The 27,234-nt window shown below is 34.2% G+C and overlaps 1 protein-coding gene across 4 annotated transcripts; it reads left to right on the top strand.

Annotated features, from left to right (window-relative positions):
- The first annotated feature begins 1,894 nt into the window (after positions 1–1,894).
- On the top strand, positions 1,895–26,251 carry ical1 (islet cell autoantigen 1-like). Of its 4 annotated transcripts, none has more exons than XM_056459647.1 (15): positions 1,895–1,961; positions 2,053–2,224; positions 6,860–6,932; positions 7,191–7,314; positions 10,366–10,564; positions 10,647–10,772; positions 10,853–10,951; positions 11,552–11,637; positions 14,014–14,060; positions 14,152–14,220; positions 15,887–16,099; positions 18,670–18,936; positions 22,842–22,943; positions 23,022–23,146; positions 24,627–26,251. In XM_056459647.1, the coding sequence occupies exons 1-14, from the start codon at positions 1,948–1,950 to the stop codon at positions 23,135–23,137; spliced, it is 1,707 nt and encodes a 568-aa protein (XP_056315622.1). In that variant the 5' UTR covers positions 1,895–1,947; the 3' UTR covers positions 23,138–23,146; positions 24,627–26,251. The 4 variants fall into 4 exon arrangements, with proteins under 4 accessions (XP_056315622.1, XP_056315620.1, XP_056315624.1 ...); XM_056459645.1 differs by having other exon boundaries at positions 18,667–18,936; XM_056459649.1 differs by lacking the exon at positions 15,887–16,099.
- Positions 26,252–27,234: the final 983 nt, after the last annotated feature.

The raw sequence follows: 27,234 nt of genomic DNA, 5'->3' as shown, positions 1-27,234 counted from the left end.
TCTGCACAGTCCTGTATAAGTCGAGTGGCACTTTACAAAAAAGTTTATTCATTCGCCCCAACCCTTTCCATTATTCTCACTCTCTTCTCAGATGGGATGGTGGGCCAAATCAAAGGTTACAATGGGCCAACTTTGTCCCACGGGCCCCACTTTGAGCAACTCTGCACTAAAGGTTTTGATTATTTGGTCAGAATACAATAACATGGCAATGTTATTACAGTTTATTTATTTTAAAATATTCCATATTTAAATATATAGCTACATTTTTAGCAGTCATTTCTCATATTCCCTGTTACATAACCTTTTACAACTATGATTTTTTATTCTTACTTTTCTTTTCTTTTGTTGTTGTTATAAAATCGTATATTTGCTGAATAAAAATAATCACATTTATTTGAGCCTTTGTAACAGTATAGACATGTCGAAATTAAATCAATATATCGTGAAAATTAACATGAACAATATTAATATAATGGGCACTTCAAAATACAGCGAACAATTTATTTATTGATACCATTAGGGTGCTTTTTAATAATTTGGTATCACTTTTTTTTGATGGTCCTTTTACTACATGTTGTTGAATTTAAGTTACATTGCATCTACATGCCAATAGATTCTCAATAGATTATAAGCAGACTGTTAGGTTGGGTTTAGGTTAGTGGTCTGTTGAAGGAGCTGCATCAGCAGATATTAAGTGGACAGTCTACTAATACTCAAAAAAATAAGCACTTTGTATTTGCAGTGTTGTTCACAACAGAACCAAATGCTTGAAGACTTAGTTAGTTTAATAGTTGGGATGAGCAGTAATAATTTTCCAGAATTGCTTAATATTAAATATTGTTCATTCATTTTTCCTTTTTAATATAGGCCTAACTGTATATATAAGTTATATATAAACTTTTATGTGTAAAAATGCCACACAAATGTATATAATAAAAAAAATTTTTATTATATATTTCACATTTACATACAGTACACATCTAACTATAAGCAAACAGTATAAAATGTTTAGACTATACTAAATTATTAACTATATATAATTAAACTATAGGGTAGGCTAAATTAAAATGTCAATCGAGAAAATAAAGTAAACAAACAAGAAAAGTAAGCAAGAAAGCAAATTAAAATGCAGACACCGAGCATCGAAGCTCTGGACTGGAGAAAACAGCAGACCGGGAAGTGCAGCCGAAGACCAGGCGTAGTTGTTGGTGTGGAGAAAGCAGTCGGAGACAGAAATCCAACAGAGAATCCAGTTCAGAGATGGATCCGCAGATGTCACAAGTCAAAATAGACAGTGAAAAAGAGAGAACAGATTAGAGCCTCAACAGGACTACACAAATGACTACTGATGTCTTATTTAGCAAGAAGAAACAAAGCAAAATTCACGTCATCTCAGTCGTTTTTGAATGAGACGGCGAACGGTTTGATTCATTGATGACAAATAAATGTTGTACGGTGGTCGTCCATGCCGCCTAAGCACAACCTAATGCAATGACCATTTAAATGGCAACATTATGCCACTGTTGTGACATCCTTCAGCAACAACGTAGATCGTCAAAATTTTTGCAAGGTTGGTACAACGTTGTAGGAAGGTCGTTACATTGAGCAACATTGTTTGTTTGTTGGGATGCATTTACAAAAAGCAAAACTTAGTATTTCTTTGTAACCATACCTGTTGATGTAACTTTCTGCTTGCAGCTTAGGTCAATATCATTATATTGTGATAAAAGCTTAAGCTAATATTCACAACAACAAAATTTGATACCATCATAAGTCTAATTTTAGGTGTATTTGTCCTTTCTTCCTCAATAAAAATAGTCGTTTGTTTTAAAAATACATTACTGAGTCAACGCCAGACTGAAACATTTGTGCTGTTATTATGACTCAAAGCAGGATGATTCAATGACTGTATCTTATTTGCAGATCTAAGCCTTGCTCATCAGAAAGATGGACAGCTATGGGTTTGTATCTTGAATTTGTCCCACAAATGATACAACTTTTCCTATTTTTTTAAGCATAGATTTATCTGATGAGCACTGGATATTCTTTTAGGTTCTCCAGCGATATGTTCAGCGGCAGATCGGTTTTGGGTGAGGACAGTTCAGTCATGGCCCGAATGCAGAAGAAGTTCTGGAAGACCAAGCAGGTTCTGATCAAAGCCACCGGAAAGAAGGAAGATGAGCATGTGGTGGCATCTGATGCAGACCTTGATGCCAAATTAGAGGTATTGGCTCTTTTTTTCTGATGATGTGACTCATGCTGTATTTTTACTTTTTTTTTTATTTTTTATCAGTTGGTGTGTGTGAGTGTGGCAGAGAGGGATGTTAATGGAGGACAGTCACATGATGACAGGCAAGAGAGGAGATAAATTGAGCTGTAGATGATGCTGTACTTTGATCAACTCTGCTTGATGTTTCCACTGTATACAGATATCTGTCCAAATGGGCCACTCTTTCTCTTATTCTCTCTCTCTCTCTCTCTCTCTCTCTCTCTCTCTCTCTCTCTCTCTCTCACTTTCTCTCTCACACACACACACACACACACACAATTGCTTTTTCTTTTCCAATTCTATCTTTTAGTCAGACAATACGTTATTTGTTTTTCTGTATGTTTGTATCACAGCAGTCAGAAGTAGAGGAGTCTAAAGCAGATGTAGGTATGATACAAAAAATTCATGCAGTCTAGCATTGTCAGTTCTTTATAAAAACAAACAAATAAATAAAAAAACACTGTTTTGTAACTTTTGGAACAATTTTTCCAAGGTTTATTATCGTTTATTTCTATCGAATTATGAAAACATTTTTCTATTTATGTATTTATTCATTTATTTTTTCATAAATTCATTCATTCGTTCAAAAAGATTCAATTCATCAAAGAGAAAAAAGATTCTACTAAATCGGTTTTCAGTATTGATGCTAATAAGAATGGTTTCTGAAGGATCGTGTAATGTTTAAGAGTTGATTAATGGTCTCCTAAGAACTGAAAATTGACTAACTAAAGTGTAGGTTGTCATCCAATAATAATAGTTTATATGAGATAAAATAACTGAATTATGAATCTTGGTGTCTATTGTTTCTTATGAACCACATCACACTACATCAAATGCATCATGTCAAATATAGCTTATATTATGAGGTCTTAATCTGTCTTAATTTTGCAATCCCCAAATCTCTGGATTAGTACTTTGTGTAAGAAAGTATATTTAAGTCTATCTAAAGCCAAAAGTGAAATCCAATTTACTCAAACTGTATCAGTTAAAATGATTATTATTGGTCTTATTTAAAAGTGTAAATGACTGTAAAAGGAGAGCTTTTTAGTTTTTAAGTTTTTAAAGCACATTTAATTGAAATACTCATGTTACTTTTAATTTATTAACTAGATGGACCTTAAAACAGACATTTACTATTTCCCCAATATATTTAAAGGTAGAGTTTACCCAATAAAATTGATCTTTTGCAGGGAGTTTGACTGAGAGGCAGTCTGACCAATCACAGCACAGATATTACATTATGTACCAGTTTGTTCGTCAAGCAAATCATATAGTACAGTTAATAAATTAACATTAGTTGACTTTGGGAAAGGATTCTCATATGGGATTTGGAACACTGACTGTAGATACCCAGACAGACTGAATAATATACAAAATTTACATTTACTCTTATCATAAAAGTTTATTTAAAAAGAAGAATGAATTCTCTCATAATTTGTTCTTCCTTAAAGGGAAAGTTCACCCAAAAGTGCAACTTGGTGTCTTCATTTACTCACACTTTAATTGTTTAAAATCTTTATGGGTTTCTCTCATCTATTGAACACAAAAGAAGATTTTTTTTGTGGAAAAAAATGCAATGCATTGGAAGTCAATGGTTACAGGTTTTCAGCTTTCTTTTATATATCATCATGTTTTGTGCTCATCAGCAGAAAGAAACTCATAAAGGTTTGAGTGTTTAAGCATTTATTTATTATTATTATTTTTACATGGTACACAGATTAAAATACAATGTTGAAGTGCTTTATTTGTGAGTGACTCTGCATTAGCTGGCATTAATTAATTGTTAGCATTATTTAAAAAAAAAAAAGTCACTTATAGATCTTGATACTTTGAATCAAGACCTCATAAAAACCGTAACCACATTTCAAGGAAGTGTGTTTGTTTGTGTGCTCGTCTAATCTTGCCCCGCCTCAGGCTGTTACGCTTAAGCATATCCTGGTTAACTGGTCATTAGGTGATTTTCTAGTGGTGCCAGTGTTAGAGAGAGCAGCCAGAGAAGCCCCCCGGCTGCTTGCTTAATGAACAGGTGGATCTGTTTTGTTTCTTCTTTGAGCCACAGCTGCTTTTATGATCAAATAAATTGACTTTTAGCCTTTTCACCCTCAAAAGCTCCTTATGGTGCAGAAAGTCAGGATTTTGCACTGGTAATTCAGTAACAGTGTTTCTTTATAAAAAGCCCTTTGTACAAACCTGATTTCTGAGATGTTCTTCAGAGTTAAAGAGTAACCCGTCTTGTACACAGACCTCACCTGCAGAGGTCACGCCTCCATCTGCACACAGAGACCTTAGGCTGAGTAGGTAGCAAATTTTATTTGATGCAAAAAACGACTGCGCTACAATACAATGACCTTACTAATAGACAGTATTTTTTTGAGGATTAAGGTATGGTTTAATTTGACTTTATATACAGACTTTTGTATATACAGTAATACAATGATCAAATCTAGTCTTGCTAGTTGTGTATAACCATACAAATATTATTGTCTACTCAAGGGGGGTAATTAAAGACTGTAAGGTGCTGGTGTTAACTTTAATGTAATTTTTGCATAACACTAGCATTTAAAAGTTTTTGGTTGGTAAGGTTTTAGAAATGCTTTTTAAATTTAAGACCATTTAAAAATAAAAACTTTATTCTTAATTTACTGTATTTAATATGTACAGGTGTGGGTAAATATTTTGGTCTAAATTGTAACTACAAATGTTGTTTAGAGCATTTTTTCATAATTGATTGAAAATCAGGGATTATTTTAAGTTGAGTCATTGGTATTATGTTGTCTAAAATTCAATAAAAAGGTCTCCGAAAACATAAATGTTATTACCTGTCCAAAATGTTCCAAATGACATTTTTGTTTTAAATTTGGAAGAAATTTTATTTATAGTTTATGGAATGAAATTGGTTTATTTTAATGCATAACTACACAAAAGAATAGTTATATTACATATAATATAAATTATATTATTATTGTTATTACTACATTTTTTTAAAGAATTTTTTTGGAAACTTGTAACCATTGACTTTCATAGTATTTGTTTTTCTTGCAATGGAAGTCAATGGTTACAGGTTTTAAGCTTTTTTTAAACATCGTCTTTTGTGTTCAACAGAAGAAAGAGTCTCATGAAAATTTGGAACCACTTGATTTAAATAAAATTCTCCGAATGACAACATTTTTGTTTTAAATTTGGTCGAAATTTAATTGTATTTTACAGACTAAAACAAAGATTGGTTACTTTCAACGCATAGCTATATATCCATTATTCTCTTTCTTCTGTTAGACACAAAAGAAGATTTTTTTGGTATTATGACCAACTGTCAATTTCAACGCGTAGCTATACATTCATTATTCTCCTAATTTTTTTTTCAAACTTGTGTGTATGTATAATGTATTTTACATGTGTATGCACGTACATGGACTTGTGTGGTATTTGTGGTTAACAAGGACTGTTTATAGGCGTAATGTATGTTATACAGTAAAAACTGCTTATTATATGGCCTTACTCTATCCCTACCCTTGAACCCAATCCTAACAGGAAACAGGAATATCCAATTTTGTTTGCTTTTTTTAAAAAAAAAAAAAACATTTTGAGTTATGAGGACAAAAGGCATGTCCTCATAAACCACTGTAACATTGTCATACCAACACCATACCCATGTCAACATACAAATCATTACATAAATAAAGTACACACAATCACACACATATATCTGCTACTATTCATAAAGGGAGCGTTCACCCAAAAATGAAAATTTACTCACAATTTACCTGTGGTTCCCAATCTTTGATTTTTATTTATGAACACTAAAGAAGATATTTAGAAGAAAACTGAAAACCTGTAACCATTGACATCCGTTGTAGGAAAAACAAATACTACAGAAGTAAGTGGATACAGGTTTTTGGCTTTCTTTAAAAAAAAAAAAATAATAATAATTTATTTATATATATATATATATATATATATATATATATATATATATATATATATATATATATATATATATATATATATATATATATATATATATATATATATATATATATATATAATTATTATTATTTTATTTCATTTTATTTATTTATTTATTTTTTTTATTTAATTATGAACACAATAAAAAAAAAAAGCATAAACAGGTTTGGAACAAGTGAAGGTGGGTAAATGATGACAGAACTTTCAAAGTTTTAAAGCGGAAGTTCAGGTTTCAGCTGATATAATGTTTCTATATTTGGCCCATGGAAAGCTCTTGAAACTCTCTCCAGAACACAGAAAACTCATGGATGAGTCATTAGTATAATTATTATGATTTTTTCTTCCAGAAATGCACATGTTCTCCTGCTCTCTGTCTGTCAAGGACGTCACATCCTTTGTTGCCATGACAGCGAGACCAGAATAGCTTTTTTCTTTTGTATTTTAATGTGTTGTCTGGTTATTTCGGAGACTCTAGTGTGGGTGACCAAATATTCTGTCTGAATACAATTCACAATGCTGAATAGAATGAAAAAAATTGAGATTTTATATTCTGTTGCAACTCAGAACTTCTATTATATTTAACATTTGCAAATGAATAATGATAATGTGTGTTCTGTTTTTCTCTAGTTTTTCCGTTCAGTCCAGAGCACTTGCACAGAACTCCTGAAAGTGATCGAGAAATACCAGCAAAGAATCACACGTAAGAAACTTGATCTTCCAGCCTCTTTGTCTGCACACACACAAAGAGTCTCGTTCAGCTCATTCTGAAAGCTACTGCATACAGTTTTCATGAATACCGCTACTGTTGAGAGAGTCTGAAGTCAGTTTTAAGCACAACTTTATGAATGTGTTTTTGTGGCTTTCTTTGTCGATAACATTCAAGGCATCTAATGAAGCACTGTTTGTAATGCTATATGTTATTGGTGTGTTAATAACCCCGGTGACCTTCTTTCTTCAGATCTCTCTCAGGAGGAGAACGAGCTCGGGCTGTTCCTGCGCTTCCAGGCAGAACATGATAAAACAAAAGCAGGCAGTATGATGGACGCAACCAGTAAAGCTCTTTGCTGCTCTGCCAAACAAAGGCAAGCTCTCACACACAAATAAAAAGAAGATAGGGTTGAAAATCAATGCTTGTGATTCAATTTGGTAGTTATTATTTGCAAATGTCAGGATTAGGGTCAAGATGTTTGGCGAATCAACTAACAGATAATTAGTTTGTTCAGGTGAAGAGAATGTTTCATATTAGACAGTCGATCTGTCAAGCTACAAATCCTTTTTGTTTTGAGAGTACAAAGGGGAGAACTCTGAAAGTAATGTAGCTGTTTATAATTTCAGTGATCACAAATAGGGCTGCATGATATTGTGAAAAAAGCTGACATTGCAGTGTTTTTTTTCTTCCATTTTTCTAATATTACTAGATGAAGTGAATAGCTCTGTTTGGAAGAATTCATAATTTAAGATTGATCAGGATTATATTGTAGAGTGCATCTGCATTAAAAAAATTGTATCTCAATCATAGGCATAAATAAATATAGTAGAGCAAAGATACAAATGAAATGGTGTTTTCTGGGAAACTAAGAGTATTTAGCTACACAAATTGAATCCATCAAATTTAAAAACAATTTAGTCTTCATCGTATAAATATATATCAGTGCTTCCCACACATAGACTTTACTTGGGCGGGCGGCCCAGGTATATTTAATATGCCCAAGATAGCAATCAATTGACCTGTGGAACTCTCACCGTACACATTTCATACTGCTTGTTCTGTGTCCACGAGAATCATGTGTGAACAGGCCCTTTTTGAAAATACCAGTAAATTCGTTACGGCAATTTTTCAGAAAGAGAAGTTGTAACATTACCGGTATTTTGCTGGAATGCTGCTCTGTCTGAACACAGAAAGAAAATTGCCGGAAAGAGTGCGTTCACGATTAGAACGCGCTGACATGAGGCGTCTACTCCAGCCAATCAGAATACTTAGACGCATTTACATCTGTGCTGTTTATGAAAGTAAAAGCCTTTGAAAATTTTTCCAGACACATTTAGCTGCTAGATGTTAATCAGATAAGGTTTCTATGTTCCTTCTTAATGCCAACTGTGGAAAAAAATATTGATAAAATGCTTATGATAAGCTGCTGTTTGTTTATCTTCAAGCTCTGCTTCAGTTGTTTGACGCGTCTGCACGTGATGCAGCCGGTGAGCGCCAGCACACACACATATTATGTGCCAACCATCAACAAAAGCCCGACCCCTTCTATGTTTACAAATGCAGCTGTTAAGAGGTCATTTCTGGTTAATGATATCAGAATTTACCGGTATGTTGGAATAGATGTGTGAATGTTTTTTCTGGAAAAATTCCAAATTGTTCTAGCCTGTGAACAACGCTTTTTGGAATTTTCTGGTGAAGTCATTCCCGTAATTTTCTGAATGTTTACCGGTATCACTGTGTGAAAGGGGCTAATCTCACAAGCTCCGCAGACCCATAGAGATGCAGCTTAAAAAATGCGTCCCGCCATCGTTTAAATGCGGGATTCGACTTTTGCTTTCGCTTACTAAGCTGCCGTTAATTGTATGCGTTTTTGCATTAACTTTTTATTCAAGTCTAGTATACTTTCATGTGGCTTCGCAGTGAAATAATTCATTTAATAATTAAAATAATTCATACCTCAATCTAAATGACTCAGAAAAACTTTACTATATACTCAGAGAGGATGAAATGACATCTAAACTGGCTGTAAAATAGTAAAATATGTGTTCACCATTAGAAATGGTTCATCAAATTCATTTGCCATATTTAAATAAAGAACACTTTTAATGCTTATAATTTAAAAAAATGTAAAATATTGTCGGTTTTATTCCTTTTTTCTGTCATTCATTTTATTAATTTGATGGTCTTTATTACATGTTTATACATACAGTTGAAGTCAGAATTATTAGCCCCCCTTTGATTTATTTATTTGTTTCTTTTTAAAATATTTCCCAAATTATGTTTAACAGATGAAGGAAATTTTCACAGTATGTCTGATAATGTTTTTTCTCCTGGAGAAACTTTTATTTGTTTGATTTCAGCTAGAATAAAAGCAGTTTAAAATTTTTTAAAAGCCATTTCAAGGTCAAAATTATTAGACGCCTTTAAGCTCCGTTAAACAGAAATTGGGGGGAAAAAAATAAACGGGGGCTAATAATTCTGACTTTAGCTGTATCTAAAAAAACTACAATAGTCACTAAAACAGCATAAAACTGAAAAAAGCAATGATTAATAAAAATGACTCAAAATAAATAAATGAATGAAAATAAGATATTGCTTTCGAAATGTGGTTCAACAAAAACATTAAAAAAGGTAAAACGGTGATCTGGCTTAGACAAAATTGAAGGGTACCAATAATTTTGTCCACGTCTGTACATTAATGTAATAAATAAGCTTAAATTCACGAACATAATGTTCTGTGCCTAAATGTTTTAAACTGGATTGAAAAGCTCACACAGGCACGGGCCTTAAAAATACATACATGCACTACACTTTTGGTAACTACACACAGTTTTTTTTAATGGCTCCACAAATCATCGTGCCTCGACATTGCAGATCTTGCGATGGTACTATTGCAGATGCAAACACTGGGATGTTGATGCTGAAATGAGAACTTGTTTCATCACAAATGTCAATAGATTATGATAATAATAAATTAGCTCTATAGCTATATAGAATTTTTTTGATTAAACTGATCCACTCTTGTTGAGTATTTAAAGTATTCAAACTTCTGAATTGTTTGGTTACAGTCGCCAAAAATCTATTATTTGCACAACCTTTTTAAACATAAGCAGTAATAACAGATGTTTATTTAAGCACCAAATCAGCATTTTGGAGCATTTAAGCACCAAATCAGCATTTTATTTATTTATTTTTGTTCCCAAATGAACGTTTCGCTTTACATCAGGCTTTCTTTTCACTTTTAAAATGTTTTATATTTCAATTCTATCAGAATCAATTATTCAGTTATTGGAAGCCTTAAAGCAAATCTTTCTCTGAGTAATTGTACAAACTGAAACCCAGCCTGAAACCCACTCAACAATCAGTATGTAAAAAATTATTAATCTCATGTGAACAATTTCTCTGTTATCTTCTTAACGCCCAGGTTGGCTTTGTGTACTCCCCTCCATCGACTGGAACAGGAAGTGGAGACATTTCGGAGAAGAGCCATTGCTGACAGCCTCCTGACAGTGGGCCGGATGGAGAAAGCTCGGACCGAATACCGCGCTGCATTACTCTGGATGAAGGCCTCCTCACAGGAGCTGGACCCAGATACTTACAAACAACTGGAGAAATTTCGCATGGTGAGATCATGCAAAATGAGCAACGGTATGACTTGCATCAACATACGTGAAAGTGTTCTGCAATCTGTGTGTTTGTGAACAGGTTCAGGCTCAGGTAAGAGAAACAAAAGTGTGTTTCGATAAGCTGAAGAATGATGTTTGTCAGAAAGTGGACATGCTGGGAGCCAGTCGCTGCAACATGCTGTCACATTCCTTATGCACTTACCAGGTAATGCCTATTTCCTTCCATCTAAAATGGTTTGGCTTTTACTTTAGTTTTCATTTTGTGGTGTTGTTGCTGTTGTGTAGACGACGCTCCTTCAGTACTGGGAGAAGACTGCACATGTGATGTCTGGCATCCATGAGGCTTTTAAAGGATATGTACCCTACCAGTTCACTACTCTTAAAGTGAGTGTCAGTATATACAGTTGACGTCCAAATTATTCGCCCTCCTGTGATTGTGATTGTCTTTAGCAAATATTTCTCAAATGATGTTTAATAGAGAGAGGCTTTTTTTCACTGTATTTTCTAAAATATATTTTCTTCTGGAGAAAGTATTATTTGTTTTATTTTGGCTAGTGTAAAAGCAGTTTTTAATTTTTTAACAATCATTTTAAGGTCAATATTATTATCAATAATATTTTCAATTGTCTGCAGAACAAACCATCATTATACAGTGATTTGCCTAATTACCCTAACTTAACCTAATCAACCTAGTAAAGCCTTTAAATTGCACTTTAAGATGAATATTAGTATCTTGAAAAATATCTAGTGAACTATTATGTACTGTCATCATGGCAAAGATAAAAGAAAATGGTTATTAGAAATTGGTTATTAAAACTATTATATTTAAAAATGTGATGGAAAAAACTCCTCTGTTAAACAAAAACTGAAAAAAAAATATAGAGGGGGCTAATATTTCAGCAGGGCTAAAATTTCTCACTTCAACTGTAAAAAGCCAATAAACTGCTGTGATGTGATCTGATCCCTCATTCAACTATATGGCAGGAACTGAGAGACCCGCTTGACCAGATTGCAGCCACACAGCCAGCAGAGGACAAAAAAGACGAGGAAAAGAAGACTCATCTAGACAAGTGAGAACTCAGTTAGTCGTTGAAATAGTTCCACCTTTTGTAGGTCATGAACTAGCCATTCTTTACATGTTTTTCAGGTTCATTATACATCACATGGTCACATATACTTTTGTTCTAACTGCGGTTTGTGATAGAAGTGTCTTCAGGTCACCAAGGCTTCATTGATTTGATAAAAAATACAATGATGTTTTGTTTAAGTATTTAAAATCACTATTTTCTATGTGAATGTAATTTAAAATTAAATGTATCCCTGTGATTTTAAGCTGATTTTTTTTTTTGCATCATTACACCAGTTTTCAATATTACATGATCCATCACGTGATCCTTTAGAAATCTAATATGATTTTATTATCAGAAAACATTATTATTATTATTATTGTCAGTGTTGATAATACCTGCTTCGTGTTTTTGTTTAAACACTGTTACCTTTCAAAAGTAACATTAATTAAAAAAGTAAATGCTAATTATTTTATGGAAAACATATTCTATATTTTGAACTTTTTATTAATCAAAGAATCATGAACATTAAATTAAACCTTACAATCCTTCAGAAATCATTCTAATATTCTGATTTGATTTGCAGAAGACATTTCTTCTTATTATTATTATTATTGTCAGTGTTGAAAATACCTGCTTCAGATTTTTGTGGAAACAATATAGTGCCATTCAAAAGTAACATTAATAAAAAAAAAAGTAAATGCTGATTATTTCATGTAAAATTTATTCTATATTTTGAACTTTCTGTTCATCAAAGAATCATGAAAATTAAACAATTTCTACAAAAATGTGAAGCAGAAATAAATAAGACTGATAAAATACAAGAGCCATTATTAGTTATTGAAAACCAATAATAATTGATCATAATCAGGGCTCTGAACCTGTTCAAGGAAGGAAAATGGAAACGAATGACATTTAACAGGAGCAAAAATGAAAACAAAATCAATTTTAATCGTTCTGAACGGAAACCTTTATTTGAAATTACAATTAAGCAGTTAATAACATTATTATATTATTCTCTTTATTATATAAATTTTGGGAGACAAAAAACATGAATTTAAATTGCGACAGTGACGCATACAAAGTAAAATGCCCCTGAAGCAGACATCATAAGCGAGAATTGTTTCTGGAGCAACGAGCTTGTCTTAAAGGTTACCAAGCACATGGCTATTTCATGTACAAACGTCCAGCTGAACTAAATTGATTTTATTTATATAAAAAAGCCTTGTACACCGACTATATGAAGGAACACAAGAACAAAAACAATAAAATAATAATATTACAATAATAAATTTTGCCCGGAGAGAACCGAATGAATTTATTTATTTATTTTTCGTTTTTTAAGCACTGATCATAATGATTGTCAAATGGTTTTCTGAAGGATCATGTGACAATCGAGACTGGAATAATGAAGCACAGTAGTAAATTACAATTTAATGTATATTAACATAGAAAACAGTTATTTTAAAATCATATTTTGCAATACAGTTTCAAAATTATCACTTTACTGTATTTTCCACTGATCCAACACTTTTGAACGGTAGTATATATAGACCTAATAAGCAGTCTCACTTTTCTTCCTTATTCATTATTTCTGTTTCATTAACAAAACACCTTTTCCATCTTAAATGCCTCTTGCTTGCATGTCATTGCCAGATCTTTCATTTTCTCTCCTTCTTCATTGCCTACAAACCTCAGATCAAGTCTCTCCAGCCGAGAAGCCTCTTTGAAGGCTCTGGTTACTGATCTGTGAGTGGAGCATTGTAGTTCTGTTAGAAAGATTGGTCCCACTTTATATTAGGTGACCTTAATTACTACATACTTGCATCGAACAATAAATACATTGTACTTACAGTGTTCATAATGTATTGCAGAACACTTCTGGTGCTCTTGAGGTGGAATACTGGTAATGGATGGTCAACAGTGTAATTATAGAAATTAATTACATGTAATTAAATGCAGGTATTTAATCAATCATAAGTACAATGTAAAAATACGTATTTACACAATAAGTACTTTGTAACAAATGAATAATTTCAGTGCAAGTATATATTAATTAAGGCCACCTAATTTAAAGTGGCATCCAAAGATTAGAAACAGGAAACACCTAAAGTTCCACTGTCATTTCCTGCTTTGGCGTGTTTTCAAATGTTTATTTCATGTGGCATTTGTGTTAGAAATGCTGTAGTATAATACTCTTAGACCAGCATACGCATCCTATAACTATTGCTCTGACTTATTCCAGTTTGCCAATTTAGAATTAAATAAAGGTTGCAATAGTAATTTGTTACTGCACATGTGAATCATCTCTTCCCATCAATTTATTCATGATTGAGGGTGTCTATTAGTGTAATTGGTGTTTGTATGTTTTTATTTCAGTCTAGTTTCACTTGAGGATGAACATCTGGGTGAATCATCTGATACTGGTATGTTCGGCTTTTAAAGCTCATTCTTGAAATGAAACACTCAGTCTCAAGGGGTTTTGTATTTTAGATGCTCTTGTTTTGTTTCTTTCAGTTTCTACACTTGCAGTAGATGGACAGAGTAGAGGATCTGACAGCTCTTTGTGTGCCAGTTTGGACTCTGGTAAGTGTGTGTGTTTGCATACTTGGCCTTGCATGACATCTTATTCTTTCTAGTCGAATAGACATCCTGGGTTCTCCTTTAAAAAACTTTTGCATAGAAACTTTACTAAAAGTGAACATGGCAGAATATTTTTTTTAAATTTTATTTATTTATTAACGATTATGGCTCATAATATGATTTAAACTGGTTCAATTAAGTCAATGTTTAAGTTTAATAACTAAAGTTAATACCACAGTGTGCTGAAGCATTCATTAACAAAGTGTTGTACATACTCCCAATAAATACAGTATAATACACTTTACTTCAAGCACTTTTAATACACTTTAAGCAGGTTATAATGGCATAGAACATTGTAACCATTAATTTTATTTTGTGTTCGTAAATTAGTGTCAATAAATCTGCCTGCATCTAATATCAGCCACTGTTGCCTTCGATTGGAGATGCATCAATATGAATGAATGTTCTGATTAGTTTTGGCATATTCCAGCTATTTGTTTTATGTTTATATATATATATATATATATATATATATATATATATATATATATATATATATATATATATATATATATATTAGTAATATTGCATTATACTAGTAATATTAGCTTAATGCAAAAGTTGAACATTGATCTCCTGTGATACATTCAGGGGGTATTCTTTTGAAAATAATTAGTTTACGTTATGCAAAATAATTATGCACCGATCTGTATGTGTTTTGTCCTACATGTAAGTTAAAAAAAACATTCATTCACATAACTTTATCTTCTAATGTATTCCGATTACTGCGTGTGTGCGGTGACAAATCATACGACATAATGAAAATATGTGTCAAAGCGATGATGTAGTTGCATTTAAAAATAATGTTGTGACAATGACATTATTAGATATTTGGACCTACCACAGTTATTTGCTAAAGTTACGATAACTGTTTATCTACCTGTAAGTCATCAGCTGATGCAGCTGCTGAAGACGCTTTGAAGCAAGTGGTGAACAAATGCCAAATTCCTCCATCAGAGATGAGACCTTTTATCAACCTTTACATTTTAAATAAGTGGCAAGAGGAGTGGGATGCATTGGAAAATAATAAATTACATGAAATACAACCTGACATCTCAAAAAGATTTTTAAGACTCTATTTGATCAAGTGATTTTTTACCAGATGTCGTGTTGAACATACAAGATTAACTCACGCCTTTTTAATTAAAGATGACGACCCCACTCAATGTTTGTGCTGCACAACTCCCCTTACTGTAAAACACATTTTACTGGACTGCTTTTAATGCTTCCAGAAGACTTTTTTTATGAAATGAACTCTCTTAAGGACATTTTTAGCAAAGTGACACCAGAAAAAAATCTTAGAATTCTTATCAAGTATTAACACTAAAAATCTGATTTAACTTGTGTATTCATTTGTTTGTTGTTCTTAATTGTTTATGTATTATTGAAATGTTCTTGACTAATTTTTATTTATTTTTTTCAAACTGTTTGCATTCATCTACGACACAACTTTTGCACTAAAGTAGCTGCTAATCTGAAATCAAATGATCCACACGTTAAATACACTCAAAAATGATTTTGCTCTCTAGTTGGTGCAACTCCCTGTGTGATTATTCCTCTTTTATTTTTAATATGCCTGCTTGTATTTCTCATGTTCGCCTCCACCCAGCGTTGAATGAGCAGTTAGGCCCCATTGGTGGATCCACCACAGATGATGACCTCCTATTAATGACCCCTGAACCCGACTCCATCCATTCCCTCACTCCAGCCCTACACTCATCCATGTCCATTATGCAGCCTCAAATACTGCGGGAGGCCTCCACACCTTTTGCTATTCAGTGGGATGCAGGCACCTTATCCTCCAGTCTGCAACCTCAGATAGGTATAAATGCAGGACTGGGCATCTCTTCAATGCCCAGGGCTCCCTTACAGCCTGCTCTTACTCTCTAAAATCAGTCTTACACTTCCTTCAGATGTGCTTTAACAACCTGATCTATCCGCCTGAGGTTTCATAAGGGTTATTCTAAAATTTTTTCATGCTCGCAGCTTCTTCAGATTCTCTTCTGTACTGTAAATGCTCCTGAAGTTTCTGACTCTGTCTCTATAACATAACATTGTCTTTAAACTTCCATATGTCATATTTTTCATATGCTGCCACCTTTCCAATTTCGTAACCCATTCTTGAAATGATGGTAAACCTGCTGAACGCCACTCCCTCTTAAATACTGAGGGAAGACTTTGTAAAAATAGTTTTTCTTCCAGTCATAATACTTATTTGAATCCACTCAGACATCTTCAAACCAGACCGCAACACGAACGGGTCTCCCAGTACGTATATTTCAGGACAAAATGAATAGCCATTGTTTTTCAATGCTCTTCTCTCTTTGTTTTTGCTGCCTCTTCTTATATCTGTTCATATTTATTCTCTTTTTTTGTCACAGTATTGTCTTTTTTTCTGACAATGTTATTTTCTTCCTCTGTGTTTTTGGCTTGTATTTCAGTACAAATATCTCAAACATTCTCAAACCAAGAGACGGTTACATTAGAAGAAAGAAACTGATGGTTTAAGAAAAATGTATTTGTTTTTCCCTTTAATTAAATCTATTTTTCTGATTACACAGGCAGGCACATTTGAATTATTTTAAATTTAATTAGATAAATTATAATTATAAATTTAATTTAACAAATGGTAAGATGAATGTATAATTTTGTTTCTCAATGTGCAGTTCATTTATAAACTAATTTCGAAATGTCACATGCTTATGATTGATCACAGCTGGTCCCACATCAGCTCCGCTTATTACGCCGATCAGATGAATACTAACTCACTATAAATAACCTTAAATAAATAACTTATAATAACTTATAAATAAGTTTTTTCACTACAGTCATTTTCGTTTTGAAGAATCCCCCTTCAACCCCTACTCCTCCCCCTTTTCCTGATAGGGCAGCACGGCATATATTCTCCCCGTATATTCACGTGGGTTTTCCCCAGGTTCCCCGGTTTCCTCCCCATATAATTAAATTGACTAATCCAAAGTGACATCATAAGTCAATCTCTTAGCCAGCTATATCTCTTAGCTATTCCTAACATGTTCACATGCAGGGGAGTTCTCGAGACCTACCTGAGCTCAATCTTCCCTCTCGCCCTTCAAACAGGAGGGAGTCCCAGGTTTGAGGATATTCTGAGCTCGGGGCTCTCTCCCAGGACAGCATGTCAAACATGCTTTATAATCTATCATCAGCGAAGTGTGAACTCTACTTTGGCACATTTATCTTTTTTATATACTAGTAAAGTAAGTTTAAGCTTAAAATAAGCTTATCTGCCATTAATCATTTTTATTTTTTAATTGAGGTTTTCTTTTGGTCGCCATTGACAGATAAAGTTTTCTGATCAAATATCTGACATTGGGGAATTAAAAAAACTAGAGATGTCCAGATCCGATCACATGATCAGAAATCGGGACTGATCACGTGGTTTCAGACTCGCTACCGATCAGGACTCGAATATATTATTATTTTTTAACACATCTATAGTTATGCAGTGGCTTTCTTGACTTCACACAGAAACAGCAACGTGTGCGACATGACATCACTTTGTTGCGGAGATGCTGTTGGTTAAATGCCACAAAGTAAATCATGGAAACAGCTTGAAGCGGAAAGCGCGAGTATGTCTGCGGTCTGGAAGTATTATGAAGTTTATGACGACAACATTTCCATAGCAAACTGTGAGATATGTAAACTTGGGATTGCCAGCTGGGTATTTTAAGGTGAGGTGTTATTTGTTTCTATATTAGATTTGGTTTTATATTTACTGTTGCACTAAAGCCCAAAAGTGAAGAATTTATGTTATTTATTACTTATTTATTACCTGACTGTTCAAGCTACCTCACAGAAGTGCTCTGTTTGTTAACAGAGTTGTTGGATGTTGAAATAAGGTAAATTAAATAAAAAATAAGGCACATCCTGGATCTGTTTCTTCGCTTTTCTTTATTCTTTCTTTTGTGTATTAGTATCAGATCGGGTATCGGTAGATACTCAAAGTCAAATAACGCAGACTTAGACTCAAGAGCAAAAAAAAAACAACTGATCGGGACATCCCTAAAAAAAGTTGTTTTCCTTTTGAATTAAGATTTAATTTGGATGAAGTTTTCTGACAATATTTTCAGACACTTTTTGTCCTTGTTTTAAGCTTTTTTTTTTTCAGAAAGCTAGATTTATTTAAGTTTATTTTTCTTACACCATTCGAAGATATATTATTTGCTTCAAACAAAATCCTTATGTCAAGTAATTTCAATCAATTTTTTTTAAAAACAATAATTAATATCCTGTCATTTTGCTTTTTCAATAAATGTTTCTTGATTTCAGAATGTTTGTACTGGTCTACCAAGATCAACATACTATTGAATCATTTCAATGTTTGCAGTGTTATCATTCTGTTTATTTCAGCAGGCAGGGATCTGTTGTCTGAGACTTTCCACTCTGCTGAAGGGAAAGAGGAGGAGGGAGAGCGAGGTGATCTGGCATTCCTGCAGGATCTGCTGAGTCCCGGGGCAGCCGGTGGCACTAGTGAGTTCAGCAAGGCCTGGCAGGAAGCTTTCGGATGTTTTGAAGCCCCTCCTCCTCCAGTCGCTGCTGCTTCACCTCAAACAGAAACAACAAACACTCCCTCTGGCTTTCTGCCATCACAGCTCCTGGACCACAGCCTCAGCGCTACAGGTTTGAAACTGCTTTTAGTTGGCCCTCTATTGGCAGGAGGAATGAACTAATGACCCACAATACTGGGTTTTTTCATATATCCAATAAGCTGATATTTGTTCCTAAATTCCTTTTGGCCAATAATTGATGCTGATATCCGTGTTTTTTTTTTTGTTTGCATGTTTATTTGTGTGTATTTTCAAATAAATATATTTGTAACTGTCTTTAATTTATTAGTGTAACACACCACCTACTGACTATTTCAGTTATCTGTCAGGCACTAGGACTCGCATACGGCTAATTGGGAGCAATACTGTGAAGAAAATGGATTAACAGATACTTATTTAAGCTGTGTATGCCTGGTGGCTGTCACAGAATCCACAGCTCACCTTTCTGACAAAAAAAATCAAATCAGACTCCAAATTTTATTAGATAACTTTTATCTTGCGTATTCCACCTTCATTTTACTATTCTTGAATTATACAAGGCGGGTGTTAGGACCTGCGGGAGACAAAGTCCATTGCACACTGATGCTGCGTCCCAATTCGCATACTATCCATCCTAAATAGTATTCGAAAATAGAATTAGTATGTCCCAAACATAGTATGTTGCTATAGGTTTCTGGATTTACTATTTCCGATAAAAACTCGAAGTGTAGAAGTGTCCATACTCTAACGGCTAATATTACCCACAATAATTTGCACAATGGACGTGAATTTAAGAACTACAAGCTCGAGTAAAAAGTGTAAACAAACTACAAACATGGTGGATGCGTGAGACCAACCGTTGAGTAGAGAGGCTTCGGTAAAGTTTATGTTTGAATGACTGTTTATTATTATCTAGCCAACTGGAACATGTTTAAATCATGTTTTCCATGTTTATTACATCTGCAACAACAATGTGAACTTATATCAAGATATGTTTGGACATTAACTTTTGAATGCATAATTATCTAAAGAGCTAAGGAGATTTCTCTGCATGAAAGACTCGAGAATGGCAGATTATCCTGCTGCTGCTTTTCCAATATGGTAGGTAAATAAATATGAAAGAAATGTAGATGATGTGTCAAGATAATTGACGGGACGTAACTAAGCAACATAACGGTCTGTTCAGGAGGAAGTAGTATATCCCAAATCTTGCATACTCTTTCTTTTACAAAAAAGTTCATACTTTTAGGGCATAGTATAAGTATGTGAATTGGGGCGCAGCACCAGTCTAAAATTTTTGTCTTAAATTTCTGCGCATTTAAAAATTATACACGACCTCTCGTTGTGTCATTCACATTTACTCACTTCCATTTGTCATTAAAAATGACATTTTTCACATCTTTGGAAATCATTTTAAGAGGGGTTTTGAATATTGTGAGCAAAAGCCAAAACCCAGAATGCTATAATTTGCAGCACAGAGCACTTGAAAGACAAACAAAATATCTAATATAAAGACAGAATGTGGAGAATGGTTGAGAACCACTGCTATAATACTATGTATGCTGGTTTTAAAGCCTGGCATACACCTTTCCCATGCCATAGTTTGGCGAGTGTTTGTGTCCATATCTTTGACGTACTGCCAGTCTCTGTTCAGAATTAATTAGTTTATGGAAATCTGTGTTCTCTGACTGCAGTATCGCAAGCAGTATATCAAAATGCCACAGATTTTTCTGAAATAAACATTGGATTTTGACATAATCTCGCTCTGCTTTTTGATGAGGAGGTGAACTCTCCTTCCTCTCCATGCAATGGATTGGATGCACAATTTATGTTCTTTCTTTTTCTTAAGAAGAGAGATGAGAACAAAAGCATCATTGACTCCGAATTGCGGGAAAAAAAAGCATATGACAATATGAAATAACCTGTGGTGCGCAGAGGCTACTAAACACGTTCGACAAGGGATCGTTAGTTAGGGTTGCAAGATAAATCAAAATTAAATGGCTATCTGATGCACATCTTGTCAGGGGAAAAACTTCAAAGGCCAGAAGAAAATACCAAATACACCATAAAGAAGAATCCCAGGAAATCCCTAAAGCGCTTGCTGAATAAACAGAAGATTTAACTGCTTTCATTGGTTCAGTGTGACTAATAATCACTTGACTATGAAATTATCTCACAGAATGATTTACTTCAAACACTTGACTGAAGTTGTGAAGTCAGCTAAAAAATGCTATTAAATGTATTTTTTTCACATACTTTCACATGTAGCAGCATTTACTACTCAAGAGCCATAGTTCACCAAGAAGCTACACAAACAGCTGTCGTTATCGCAAAATTATTATCTTCAATTTAATTAGTGTTATTAAATCATCTGTGATTTATGAACATGATATTGCATAGCTTGTCAGTGAACTAGGAATTTGTAGTAGTGAATGCTGTTTTGTCTAAAAGCAGGTGCTGGAGGTTTAATACAGGCTGCAGAACCGGCTTTAAAATGTGCTCAATAATCACCTTCAATTAATCGTGCAGCCCTACTGTTAGTAAATAATTCATAAGTCATCCTGTGCTCACATTTATGGTTTGAAGTATAGGTGTTCGGTTCCAGGTTTTTTTTTTTTTTTTTACATTCACTTAAAATAGCGCAAGGATTAAACATGCTGTATCATATCGCGCTACAAGCTTTACATAATGCTACTCTGTGTATTGCATCTTTACATTGCGGTTGCTCATTTCTTTATTTTTTGACGCTGCAACTGATAAACAAAATAGCTAGATTTTCCATTTGATTTAATGAACAATTAAATATTAAACACCATACACTAAATATTTAACTGAAATTATTCATACATTAACAAACCTAAAATAAAAAATAAAAGCAGCATGACAGACTGTGCCTCAAATTGCTCTAAATTATCATATTGCGCTCGCTCTCGTAAATGTGATTTTCTTTAAAGTGCACTTTTAAATAGCCCGTTACTTTTAATTTTAAATATCACTGTTTGTTTTGTGCAATTTGTTGATTATTCAATAAGGGTGTGGTAATGGTACGGCATATGCCGGAAGAAAAGAAGTGAGTCAGACCTGTTTTTGAACACTTAGCCTTGGCTATATTTTTATTTAAAAATCTTTTTTTTGGAAACGAATTTTGTTTGGTATAATATGTATCTATATCTGTATCTATAATATTATCTGTATCTTGATGTATTTTTTTGTTTTTTTTGTTTTTGTAGTGCTAATTTAAGACGTCGATCCGCCAATTGGATCCGATCCACTCCAAATTCAATTCACATATACATATAGGCTGTATCCATTTATAACACAGCAAACTTGACATCACAGGCAGATCCAAAACAAAATGCTTTAAACCAAAATGCAACAGTGCTTTATAGGATTTTGACACTGAAAGCAATCTTCATCCTGCAGCACTATTTATTATAGCCTAGAATGCTCATGGTCACAAAATTCAAAAGCAAAAGTGTAAAACGTGTGAACACGCATTCAAAGCAGGCGCCTTCGGTGTTCATCGTGCTCTGGAATGAGCATTAGGCTATAACTGTAGCATGTAACTGCTTTATTCTGGAGGATTTTAAAAAACAGACTCTACTCTGGAAGTCGATTCCTGTCCTGGAGTCGATTCCAGCACTAGGTCCATTGAGAGTCGAGGAATCGACTCTTTTTGAGTCAACTCCCCATCCCTAGTTTGAAGTCTTTATGGTTTGAAGTCATCGATAGCTTGAATCTAAAGATTCAGCTCTAGAATGGGTGGACTGCTGGCCTGATGTTCTTGGTGGACAAATCACTGCAGGCTAAATTTTCAACATATCTTCTTATCTTCAAGGGATATCAGCAAAATCGGGCCACCGTCTACATTTCACTCCATTATCTGGCCATTTGTTGAGCTTTTCAATAACATTGTGCATTCCTAGAAGAAACACTATTTTTTGTGCTTAAAGTAAAATGGAGCGTGATGTTCTTGTTCATTGTGTTTGTGTTATGCAGGATGGGCGACTCCACCTATGTTTCAGGCTCAACCGCTCCAACCACCATCTACTGGAGGACAATCTCAGCCTACACTGAACACTACAAACTCTTCAGCAAATGGTGAGAATTTTATATGATTTTTCGAGAATTTTAGTTCGTGCTGTTCCTGTAATAATTCACCACTTTGTGTATTTTCAGCACCCAAAGGCAGTTCCCGGGACATGTCTGCCTGGTTCAACCTCTTTGCAGATCTTGACCCTCTGTCCAACCCAGATGCTATAGGACGCAGTGATCAGGAGTTCCTCAATGCCTGAGGTGTTATTGTGAGTGTGTGTACTGCATGTTTACCACTACCAGTCACTAAAAATAGTATGTCTAATCTTCCACCGATCACTGATCATGCTTTCTGATCATTTGAAGATTTAAGCTAAAGCCTGATTTATACTTATGTGTTGAGGGATCACCGATCAAACCATACACGAAGCCGATGCCATTGTGAGCATTTATAGTTCTGCATTCTGTCTGTGTTGCTGTGCAACAACGCTTCTGAAATGCTAGTAGACAGTGGGGCGTTTCTATACTCCTTAGTGTCAAGGTTTTGTTTCCTGGTGTTTTGAGTTTATGCTTAACTAGTGAGATGCTACTGTAGCTGTAGAAAATGATATCTGAACTCTTCCGTGGGACTTTTGTTAGAATCTCTGCTAACAAAGAGTTTCTAACTCTTTGTTCTGCTCCCACTGCTCTATGCTCTGTCCATTTTCATCACCACTTTCAAGCTGACCAATCTTAGATCTTGCATTCTGTGTCATCACAACGTACTGTTCAGTTTGTGTCCACATCAGGGTATGTTGAAGGATATGAACCTTTATCACCAGACGTTAATAATTGGTTATGGAGAGTTCTTTGGTTCTAATGATGACAAATCTGCAAGTTTAATTTTTTTGGTAACACTTTTTTTCACAATTCTCACTATGGACCCTTTTCACATTTCCGGGTTTCTCAGTAGTGGAAGTCGTCATAGTTGGGTAAACTTAGAGCACAGTGAATAGGAGAGTAATTTTTTTTAACAATCCTATTTGGTGAAATAATAAAAGTAAAACTCCACAATAATGTTAGCAAGACTTTAAGAAAACATAAAAAAATTGTGTGAGACTGATAGCGGCAGCCAGAAGAGAGAACAAAGTCAAATTTACTGTCCTGCCCATAGACATTGCATTTCAAATGCTTCACATAAGCAGTAACTCCGTTTTGTAATTTGATGCAGAGATGATATGATACATGCGTGAATACATATAAATGTACATACAAGGATTTAGATGCTGATCACCATTAAACATGTCATAACAGTCTTCTAAAAAGGGTCCATTAACAACCATTAAGACTAATTAACTCAGTAAACTACAAATTAGCTCCTTATTAATAGTTAGTAAGGTAGGGTTTAGGTATTGAGTAGGATTAGGGATGAAGAATAAGATCATACTTTTATAACTACTAATAAACAGTTAATATCTTAATAATAGGTAGAAAATAAGCCAGAATTTTGATATTGTGACTTAAAATTGTGTTATTGTGATTTTTCATTTTTAGGTAACTTTATTACCCAAACAACTTCATATAGCTAAAGCCCCAAACCTAAAAAAGTACAAACATGCTCATCGTAGAAGAAAATTCAATTCATTTTTTGTATGAAATTCAACAATATCCCCTGGAATATCTCTCTAGGTTTCAGCAGACATAAATATGGCTTTAAGTGACTTGGTAATGTGTATGTCATAACGCTGTCTTTCATATCTCTCCATGAAGGATGGTATGGAGCTGAATAACTTCCTACAAATAGTTTGTCCATCAGAATGACTGAATGGAGGGCAGATCCCAAGTCTTTATTGGGAGCTGGAACACTACAGTACCTCTCCTTAAAACCATCCAACCTGAGCCAAGGAAGCATCTAGAAACCTCAATCCAAATCCACCACCGGAAGGTTTCTGAGCTACGGAAATGTGTCTCCTTCCTGCTTTCTTCGTGTGTGAGTGTGTGAATTTACTGTATGCTCATTAGGACACAGAAGGGTCTTTATTCCTATATCACAACAGTGTTGTTACATGAAAATAAAGTATGTTACTTTATGAAATACCCGGATTTAAAGGATCACAAAGGTTGGGTTTTTGCCCATTTCTTATTATGAGGGACCAAAAAAAGATGTATATTTGGATTGATTTGAGAGTTTTAATGTCCAGAAACAGGGTTACTTATTTCTAACATCTATTATAGATTATAGACTGTATTTTTAATCCTCACAAACACCAAATGCATATGCATAAATCACTAAAACATATTTTTGAAGTCACAATCACTGGAATAATTTAACCCTTAATTATACAACAAATGAAATTTATTTATTATTACAATAAAAAGTGTTACTGTAAACTATATATGCAAGTGTTGTGCCATTTGTTTGGTGGGAATGAGAAGGTCACCTTTCAGTGAAGCTAATAATAGATGAGCAATTCTTGTTTTCACTGATAAAAATCCTTGAAAAAATGTTCACAAATGTTCTTCACTGTGATTCAAAACACTGCAATGTGAGCTTGTGAATGTCTTTTGTATGTGATACTTTGTCACCTTCAGCACCAAATTATGTCCCTGTCTTACTTTAGCAATCTAGAATACATTTCATTTTATCCTAGATTTTCATTGTGCATTAATCAAATATCAGTTTGCTGTCGCTTTGATAGTTCATAAAAATTGCTAACACTTTACAATAAGGCCCCATTTGTTAACATTAGCCTACTGAGTTAACTCGGATTCATTATAAACAATGTTTTACAGCATTTATTAACCTATGCTGATGTAAAAATCTAGTTCGAAATGAATTAACTTCAGTTAAAATTAGTCTTTCAACCTTAAATGTTAGTAAGTGCTGCAGTTAATTAATAATAAATGCTGTAGAAAAGCTGCTTATTGTTAATTCTTGTTAATATTGTCAGTACATGAAACCTTATTGTAAAGCGTCACAGAGGAATCAAGTTGTTTCTTGCACTAAATCATCTTGTCGATTGTTCTAGGACGTATGTGGTCTGTTTTAGGCATAGACTTGTTTTGTTGATCTGAATGGTTTGTCTAGGTGGAGAATTTTTCACAAATTAGCTCCACATATCATGGAGCACATGTTTGTTTTTGTCTTTGAGTGCAGTTTATCATTTTGAAGTGTCTGTATTAGAGACCTGTGTTTGGAGCTAATGTTATCTTATTTTATCACTGTCTTTTTTTTTTTGGTAAGGAAAAAGAATGTACACCACACCATTCTGCTGCTTTCATCTGTTTATTTTATGCAACTTTGCCTTTTTTCAGTTAAATAATGTACAATTTCATTGAAGGAAACTGGAATGGGAGATCGTGCATCTAAGAGCAAATAAATTTGAGTCAAATTCTGTTTCGGATCGTTATTTGTCTCGTGTCTTGATAGGTTTTGTTATGCTCAATTCAATTTCATCCAGTCTAAAGACCAATCTTGAAGATTCTCGACACTTAGAAAAAAAGGTTTCAGTTTAATACAGGCACCTGTTTAATTTACACACGTGTGTTTCAGTTCAGATTTAAATGTAAATATGTAAATATCTTGTTGTCATTTGCTCACCCCATAAGGCTTCTGTTTAAATGTTCCTGAAGAGTTTAAAATATGTCAATATAAATTAATCTTTCATGTTATGAGCTAACTTTTATTAGGCTTTTATTCATTCATTCATTTTCTTTTCGGCTTAGTCCCTTTATTAATCTGGGGTCGCCACAGCGGAATGAACCGCCAACTTATCCAGCAAGTTTTACACCGCAGCTGCCCTTCCAGCTGCAACCCATCTCTGGAAAACATCCATACACACTCATTCACACTCATACACTATGGACAATTTAGCCTACCCAATTCATCTGTCCCACAAGTCAGGACTGTGGGGGACACCGGAGCACCTGGAGGAAACCCTCGCGAACACTGAGAACATGCAAACTCCACACAGAAACACCAACTGACCCAGCTGAGGCTCGAACCAGCGGCGTTCTTGCTGTGAGGCTACAGCACTACCTAGGCTTTTATTCACAATTAAATATTGAAGACCTAAAGAATTGTTAAATATTTAGATTTGGTCAGCTCTGGAACCAATGAGGTTCATTCTTGAGTTTCACGTGGCAGGATTAACCAATGAGGTTTGTTCTAGCATGTCAATTAAAAGAGGTTGAGCTTTTGTTAGGTTGTTGGTAGTGTTGCCAGATTGGGTGGTTTTAAATTTGATTGTGCGGGCAAAAAAAATGGCAAAGGCGGGTTGAACAAATTTGGGCGGTTTTGAAAAGTAACTTTTATAAGCAACTCCATTTAGTTAGTAGTGATCACTGCATAGCGCAAACCAAGTAGGCCCACCCACAA

The sequence above is a fragment of the Danio aesculapii genome, chromosome 6 (genome assembly GCF_903798145.1).
Source record: "Danio aesculapii chromosome 6, fDanAes4.1, whole genome shotgun sequence".
NCBI lineage: Eukaryota > Metazoa > Chordata > Actinopteri > Cypriniformes > Danionidae > Danio > Danio aesculapii.
The sequence above is the reverse complement of the archived record's forward strand: the minus strand, read 5'-3'. Positions and strand labels throughout refer to the sequence as shown.

Excerpts from the sequence above, each read along its gene's own strand:
- ical1 (XM_056459645.1), top strand. Across the intron at positions 10,565-10,646 it reads AACTGGAGAAATTTCGCATG|GTTCAGGCTCAGGTAAGAGA; the intron begins GTGAGATCATGC and ends GTTTGTGAACAG. Across the intron at positions 14,221-15,886 it reads GTGTGCCAGTTTGGACTCTG|CGTTGAATGAGCAGTTAGGC; the intron begins GTAAGTGTGTGT and ends GCCTCCACCCAG.